Genomic DNA, 8,467 nt, shown 5'->3' with positions numbered 1-8,467 from the left:
TTTTTGAATTCATGGTATGTCCAGCTGAACTTAGAATGAAGTGTGTAACGTCATGAAGATATTACAATTGAAAATTTTGAGTTGCTTAGCAGACGGCATCATATTATTTGTTACTCTCTATGGTGTGTTTAATGGAAATGTACATTTTTTTTACTTCAAAAGGTTGTATATGTTGTTGAGAAGTCATCATAGTGTGGCGATAAGAGTTTGTGGGGCATGATTTCAGTCATAGTATAACTTCATCGTCTCTTTGTTAATTTTACTGCAATTGGAGAGATATGTGCTTCTTCGGTCTGATCATGGGGAGAATTTTTCGCAAATTTACATGTCACAACATTATGTATATTGGTAAAGTTTCCAGAAAAATACAACGTCTTAGTTGAATGTTTTCATTCAGACCTTTTTTGTTAACAAATTCATGACAGCCTGTTTGTTAACATTTGGGATAGGGGAATGAGAGTTGCATAAAGGGATTTGTGGAGGGATTAGACGCATCCAGGATGGAGCCCTGCTCATGAATTACCAGGTCCCTCGTGGGAAGGAAAAAATCAGTGTGAGTTGAGGGAGCCAACTCTCATTCCTTCAAAGAAAAAGCATCCTTTCCTTTCCTACTTCATTTATGAGTGACATTCCCTCTAATCAATCAGTGGACTTTTAATCTTCTTAACTCTCAACTCTAGTAGATTTGCTAAAAGCTATATTTGAGGAGATTTGTGTTTTCCTTAGGGGATTAAGCGTCATCTAGCATATCCCCCACAACTCCTCAAGTATAACCATCTCCCTAACACCCCCACCCCCCCACCCCGCCCACTTCTCGAAAAAAATAGGGACACGTCATGCTGCTTACCACTTGTCTGCAGCTTTCCTGCCCAACCCCAACACCACCATCGCTCGCACCGCTAACGACAGACGTCGGCCCTGAATCGCTGGAATGGATAGTCGCACCCTTGTCCACCCTCATCCAGGAGACCCATCATCGGTTGTGAATTTGGAGCCGCAACGACACCAAGGGATCAACGTCTTTTGGTTACCGGTCGCTCCGCCGCCACCACCCTATCGCTCTTGGCCCTTCCGGCAGGCAACCAGTACCATCAGCCAAGGCAGCGGACAACATGATTACATTGGCGAAGAAGAAGAGGAAGAAGGTTGTAGTCACCCCATCTGCGTCCCCTAAAGTCGACGACTACTCCTCGACCTCCTACAACCGAGCTGCCCTTTCTCAACCCCGTTGGCTAAAGAGGAGACGGATTCAAGTGAGACAAGGAGTGAGGCCGGCGTGCTCTGAGGATATGCTCGCAAGGTAAAAAATATTGTTGATCTGCAATTGCTCAATTGAATGATGCATGATTTGATATTGATTGCTAGGTTTTAATTTGGTACTGTATTTGAGCAATTGAATGATGATGCGAACGATTTCATGGAACAATTGAATGCAAGCCACACACTCAGCCTCGACGACATTGTAATGACCATGCCACATAGGCAAGCGATGGCAAGAAATGCCGAGATGGCGGAGGAGGTTGAGGAGGTGAATGGGTTGGGCACGGAACATTGAAAAGGAGGAGTAGGTCGTGCAACTACAACACCGAGGAAGATAAAGCTTGTGTGAAGCTCATATTGACATCTCTCTTGATGACACTGTCGGGGCTGATAAAAAAAAGGAGCGACTTTGGTGGGGCATCGAAGAGTACTACAATAGCAATGTGTTCGTCCCCTCCAACCGCACAATTGGGTTTATCACCCATCGTTGGAATGTGATCCAAGATCAATGCAAGATGTGTTTAGCTAGTCAACCTTGCGCCGCCAAGTGGAATCCCCAAGTATGAGTATGAGCTCATCATACAACCTCTTTAAAAGTAATTGGACAAGAGAAATGCTCCAAGGCCTTTACTTTGCATTATTGCTACAATGAGCTTGTTGGAAATGATAAGTGGGCAAGAAGGAACTTTAAAACAACACCCGGGAGGCAAAGGCTCAACACCCGAGTTAATGACGATGATGACTTTGTAAAGAATCATCCACTCCTCAAGTCCTGCTGGATGAAACAAAAATGCAAAGCTAGCCAAGAAGAATGGTGTTGGAGCATACAAGGAAGAGTTGATTGCGACGGTGGAGGTGAAGTTGACCATACATAAATGTTGCTTCCGCATTGACACACTGAGATAGGCCGTTGCTCACATGTTAGTAATTTATTATGATTGCCAATAATTTTATTGATCCAAACTTTGGGGCGATAATGACGGATTACGAGATGTGAAGGAACGGAAGGACCAAGGGGTCTTGAGTGGCAGGGATGTCGGCCCAGCTATTGTAGATCGAAGAGGATCCGAAGCAACAAGTAGATGTAAAGATGGAGGCCCGAGAGCATGATCAGATGCAGATGAGATGCAAGTGGCGGAGGTGGAGGTGGAGGCGGAGGTGGGAGGGTCTGGGACCTTTGGATGGCCCAAGAGGAAGAGGAGGAAGAAAGGCTACGCGAGGAAGAAGAATGGGAGAGGGGGAGCAAGGTAATGAGGATGTTGTGCCCCATTATTCTAACACATATTGTTCGATCTTAAAACCACCACTGCCTCCTCCTATCTGTCCACAAGTCTACTCTTTTCTATGACCACATTGCCGAATACTTTGTCCTACCAATTTTATGTTCGGAGGCAAATGGGTATGCAAGGATTTATTTCTCCCGTTGCAACGCACAGGTATTTTTGCTAGTCGCAAACAAAAGAGGATCGGGCCGGCCTGTTTTCCTTTTTTAGATAATAGTCCGGCCTGGTATCAAGATCGATCGCTTTAAAACAGGCCGAACGGTTAGGCCCACGTACCCTCCGCCGTGCCGCGTGCGTGTGAGCCCTAGAAGGATCGGCACCTTCTTGTGGCCACCCAACCCACCCTCGCGTTCCCCCCACATCTCGTCGCTCGTCGTTTCCCCCAATCCGCTCGCCTCGCCTCTCCTCAACCGCCGCTCCGCCCCCCGCGCCGCCTCCTGCTCCGGCTCCGGCGAGATGTCTCGCTTCGGGCGCTCCGGCCCGCCGCCGATCCGCGACACCTACTCCCTCCTCGTCCTCAACATCACCTTCCGTAAGTGACCCCTTCGCATCTCCACCGCGCTCTTCCCTTCTCTCCGAGGTACGCCTCCAATAGGCGGCTGCTCTAATCCTCCCCGTGCGTGTCTCGCAGGTACGACGGCCGATGACCTTTTCCCGCTCTTCGACAAGTACGGCGAGGTCGTCGACATCTACATCCCCAGGGACCGCAGGTAGGCAAAAAAAGACAAATAAAACCCTAGGTTCTTCGTATGCTGGTTTGGCAGTTGGTCTGTGTTCGTGTGTAGATTGGGTGGGTGTCCTGTAGGGCTGCGGAGTGTGCACACGGAAATTTTAGGGTTGTGGGATTTGATTCATGTTGTTTGTACATCTGCACACGGAATTTTTAGGTTTTTGGGAGTTGATTCATGTTGTTGGCGCATCTATTTTCTGCAGGACTGGCGACTCGCGAGGGTTTGCCTTTGTGAGGTACAAGTATGAGGACGAGGCCCAGAAGGCAGTTGATCGCCTGGACGGTGGGTTCCTCTCCTCCATGCGAATTTGAAATTTCTGTGATACATGTTTTAGGATTGGATTCAACTTCATTTTGTTGGTTATCTTCCAGGGAGGTTGGTGGACGGGAGGGAGATGATGGTGCAGTTTGCCAAGTACGGCCCAAATGCTGAGCGGATGTAAGATTCAACGTCTTTCCTGACTACTGGCATAATTATTGAGGAAATCTTGATATTGACACTTACTCCCTCGGTTCACAAATATAAGGTGTTTTGGATATTTCAATATGGACTACATAGGAACTGAAATGAGTGAATAAACATGCTAAAATGTGTCTATATACATCCCATCCAGAAAAAAAGTTACAAAATCTTATATTTGTGTATGGAGGGACTATTTTTTAGCCAATGCCGATGTCTTGATATTTAGGCATGAACCGGTCATTTGCTAGATGTAAACTTCCTGGTTGGATGTGTTAGACACTACATACCCTATGTCTAGTGCAACAGTTAGATTACTCGGTACTAGACACTAGAGCAAAGGAATCGATGGTTTTGAAGATTTTGCTACATTTGGATGCCATGAATTATCTTTGATTATGAACCATCATTCCCAAAGTGTTAGGTTACATCAGTATGGTGCAATATTAGGTTACTCAATACTAGAGCAATTATGATGTTGTTTTAATTACACAATTTGCTGATCTCAACATATTAACTCTTATTATGTACCAGGTTACAACTTACAACTTGTGTGAATATGTGGTACTCTGTCTAGGAATCATTTTCTTGTAATTTTCTGTTGGCAATGGTAATCAGCAAGAAGTGGGCATGCGCTAACCATAATACTACCTGATAAAGTTTATTTCTCATACATTGTTTTCTCTATAGTGAGAAAAGTAAGCTATGCATATTTTGTCAGCATATACACTATGTAGTCAGAATTGATTATTCCAAGAAGTTCATGAAAATTGCTCTATGTAAAAGAATGAACTAGCACCTATCATAAAGCTGTTCTGTTTGTTAGTGTTGAAGCCAATGGCCTAATATTCTTTTGCCTGAACTTTGCAGTCAGAAAGGGCGAATCATGGAAACGGTCCCGAAGCCAAGGGGTCGTTCCAGAAGCCGCAGTCCAAGACGGGGGTATTTTTTTCCTAGATATATATACATGTTATCATATATTTCTTCGTTGTCGTTTTCCCACTGTAGTATATTGTACATTTCATTTACCATGCACATGTGTATAGCCCTTTCGGAGGGAACTTTGGCTTGTGCACAAGCCCCATGTGCTGTATTTCACGTGGGCGGCTTATCTGGTTTGGGATTCAATTGAAGCACATTATAAAGAAAGAAAGAAAGCAAGAGAAATAGGGCTGTAGTTCAGTAGTTGTGTAAGTAACGGAGGTTCCAGTAAGTTCTTCAGCATGAAACTATGGACATGCCATGGTTGTCGGCTTTGCTGACTGCTACCATGTCTATTGATCACGTCGATGGACGAAGCCATGTTCCTAATGATAAGATTATCTATCAAAGTGGGATTCTATTCGGATTTCCTCCATTCTTGTTGCTTTTTTTTTTCACAATGCCAAAAAATCACGTGCATACCTCATCTGCAGGTACCGTGATGATCATCGGGGCAGAGATTCTAGAAGGCGAAGTCGGAGTCGGAGTGGAGATAGATATGGACGTGACAGGTACAGAGAGAGGGATCATCATCGTCGTAGCAGGAGTCGTAGCACTAGCCCTGATGATTACAAGAGGCGTGGCAGAGACAGGTATACAGATCCAGATAATCATTGTTGTTTTATGCTGGGTTATATACCATACATTCATCTTTAATTATATATTTTTTGGCTGCACATAGAAGTCCTAGTCGTAGCAGGAGCCGCAGCTACAGCCCTGATGATGACAGGAAGGGTGGCAGAGACAGGTATGCACATCCAGGAATCATCTCTTTTGTTCCGTTTTACTGAATTTACCTGATGCCCTTTATTATTGCAGTTTGTCGCCTGCACGCAGAAGCACTAGTCGCTCCCCTCGCAAGACACCACCTCCTCGCGAGGGGTCTCCTGCTAAGCGCAATGATGATCGATCTCCTGCTAAGCGCAATGATGACCGTTCTCCTGTTAGGCGCAATGATGACCGTTCTCCTGTTAGGCGCAATGATGACCGTTCTCCTGTTAGGCGCAATGATGACCGGTCTCCAGACTCTCGTAGCCCTTCAACATGAGCTGAATGTCAAACAACTGAGGTCTCTAAACTGTTCAAATTATATACGTCATCACAGTTGATACCCTAGCATGCGATAACATGACTTGTGCTTCTGTCTACAGGATCAATGGAACATAGCTGCTCATATCGGAGGCTGTTCAGTTGCTTTATCATGAACAATCTGCAGTTACAAATTAAAAATGTTATGGTGCTTGACATCAGTGACTACTTCAAGCTACAGATGCTGCTTTGTGGATGTCTGGATACTTGTTAGAACTATATGTACTACTTCACCTTCTTCCCATTCAATCTTGTCTATTAGCACTAAGTATTACTATTTCCTTTCCAGTGTTGGGCACTTACTATAAATGGTAATTTGCACCTTTCTAGTTACATGATGTGGTGAAGAGGTGCTGGTTGATAAAGGGTGAACACACAAGTTGCTTGCTGTTGCCGTTGATATTGTTTGTGCTGTATCCCTTAATGATGATGATGGTGCTGGTGATGGAGATGATGATGGTGATGCTGGTGGGGGTTGATGACGCTGGTGATCATTTTGCTGCATGCACTCTTGTTATGCTGACAAGTAAGGTTCAAATGATCCAGCTGAGGTTCACTGCTTAAGCTGTTAATCAATAATAAAATATTAAACTACTCCGGTCCATGTTTCTGCATGCTAGGATCTGAAAAAAGAATGTTTTTTTAGTTGAGTCTTTGCCCATGATTTATGTTATTCAACCACAACATATCTTTACAAAAGTGTGGTAGCAACAGACATTTGGGTGTTCTTTGTTTTTAGTTCAGGCCTAAATAAATTCTGATGTGATGATACAGTCTTGAAAGATAAGTGGAACTTAAAAGTCAGTACAATACCTTTCTAAACCATTTAGAAAGCTATTATGTACAGACTACATAGCGATGCAAATACTCTTAATGTGCTGACCAAGTCAATTTTTAGTATCTTAGGATTTTGTGTGGTTTATAGAGTTCAGCATGTTTGGCAGTTGATGTTCCAAGTTTACGGTCACTGTAAGCATGTGGTAGCATCTTGGCTTGTAACCAGTTTGTGGGATTTCTTTTCTTCATATTATGACTCTTGTACGTCTTTTAAAAAAAACTTTACAACTCTTAACATCCTTTCGCAATAGAAGGTGTGGTAGGTGTTTTCAATTGCAGACTGAATTATGTCAGCTCCAAGGCCTGCTCCCTGTAGATGTGATCACGCGAATGCTGACTTAGATCATGTGGTGATGGCGGCGCTATGAAAAGAACCTACACTCCATGATTTATGTATATTTCTGAAGTGTAATAATGTATGACAACTTTGTAGTGATGCTCATTTGATGCACAACTGAAAATTCTGGGAAAGAACATGCGCTAATTTGGTTTGATTGTGCTATATGGGCTACTTTGCTCATTGACGAGTGCTTGTTGCCTGTTTGTATACTTGGACATGTGTATATTTCGGATACACAGGCATATTTCGGGTTTGCGCGTACAGAGCTACCTGGCAACATCGTATACATGTTGTCACGGTGAGCAACAGGCAGAGATGACTGCACAGAACAGGTCACATAATTCTGGACTGCATGTGGACACCTCTGAATTTGTGCGGAACCTCCAAGCTCAGACATAACTACCCTTCTATACCACCCTGCTCCTCTGGCATCAGAAGCAGAACTGCCTGACCGAAGGAGATGGACAGGAAGGGAAGACGGACATACAAAGGCCGAATAAAGCTCTCTTGACGCTGCATCTGAATAGAGAGTCACTGAGTACATACGAAACCCTTGAATAAATAAGAATTGAGAAGTATGAAATGTGGGCATCATAAAAAAAAAGACCGAACCAGTAAGACTAATGTCTACTTATTTATACCTTTGAGAGGTCCACTTATGAACATTTTTCACTTCTACCGAAAATGTCCACCGACATCCTTTGTCTGAAAAGCAAAAGATGCCTTAGCGGCATCCCCCATTCTCGCTCACATTCTAGTGGGTTCGGGGTGCCAGAGGTGATGGATTTGTTCAGGAGGGCAGATGCTCCCATAATTCGACAAAATATGTATAATGTAGCACTAAGGCTTCTCTAGCATGGTTTACCAAATGGACATCTCCAAATGTCCGTGGACAGCCAGCCGTAAAGATTTACTCAAAGACCGCAGGCATTTTATTTTCATTGAATTTTGGATTTACTCTTTGTCGGAGGTGAGGACGAAGACCATCACGCCAGACGGTCCAGCCTCGTCATCGTTGGGGGCCGGCGTGGTTTGCATCGTCGTCGTGCTGCTTCAATGCCTCCTTATCCTCATTCTTCATCTACTCGAAGAGCCAGACAGTCCACATTTTGTGGTGCTACCTCATGGCGGACCATATGTGCGCTTTGTATGGAGGCGAGAAACGCCCGGTTCACGTCGACAATGCCTGGGGACCGCTTCCACCATGGTCATGATGGCAATGCAAGCCGAGCCTCCACCAACAGCCATCTGAACTCAAACACCGACGCCCCGGCAATAGCCATCGCCTCCTTCGCTGCAGGCTGTTCTGGTTCCGTGACCTCCACCATGGTCATGGGGTTGCCCTTTCTACTCACCGAGCTCGAAGGTGCCCGCATCAAATGTGGGCCTAGCACCATGTGTCCACGGACAAACCACGGAGCCAACCATTGTGATGGCGAACAACAGACATGAATGCAATCTAGGGGTGGTCAGACGACATATCTAGC

General features: G+C 44.8%; 1 protein-coding gene across 3 annotated transcripts; it reads left to right on the top strand.

The window, feature by feature from the left end:
- The first annotated feature begins 2,815 nt into the window (after nt 1-2,815).
- LOC123052029 (serine/arginine-rich splicing factor SC35) lies at nt 2,816-7,134 on the top strand. 3 transcript variants are annotated; one of them, XR_006424416.1, is made up of 10 exons: nt 2,817-3,075; nt 3,175-3,253; nt 3,477-3,556; nt 3,646-3,712; nt 4,604-4,675; nt 5,149-5,307; nt 5,397-5,462; nt 5,534-5,783; nt 5,866-6,025; nt 6,134-7,134. XR_006424416.1 is itself a non-coding variant. In XM_044475069.1 (9 exons), the coding sequence occupies exons 1-8, from the start codon at nt 3,000-3,002 to the stop codon at nt 5,760-5,762; spliced, it is 828 nt and encodes a 275-aa protein (XP_044331004.1). In that variant the 5' UTR covers nt 2,817-2,999; the 3' UTR covers nt 5,763-5,783; nt 5,866-6,203. The 3 variants fall into 3 exon arrangements, 2 of the variants coding, with proteins under 2 accessions (XP_044331005.1, XP_044331004.1); XM_044475069.1 differs by having other exon boundaries at nt 5,866-6,203; XM_044475070.1 differs by lacking the exon at nt 5,397-5,462 and having other exon boundaries at nt 2,816-3,075; nt 5,866-6,203.
- Nucleotides 7,135-8,467: the final 1,333 nt, after the last annotated feature.

Source organism: Triticum aestivum, chromosome 2D (assembly GCF_018294505.1).
Source record: "Triticum aestivum cultivar Chinese Spring chromosome 2D, IWGSC CS RefSeq v2.1, whole genome shotgun sequence".
NCBI classification, from domain to species: domain Eukaryota; kingdom Viridiplantae; phylum Streptophyta; class Magnoliopsida; order Poales; family Poaceae; genus Triticum; species Triticum aestivum.
Note: the sequence above shows the minus strand (reverse complement) of the source record. Positions and strands in the feature narration are given on the sequence as shown.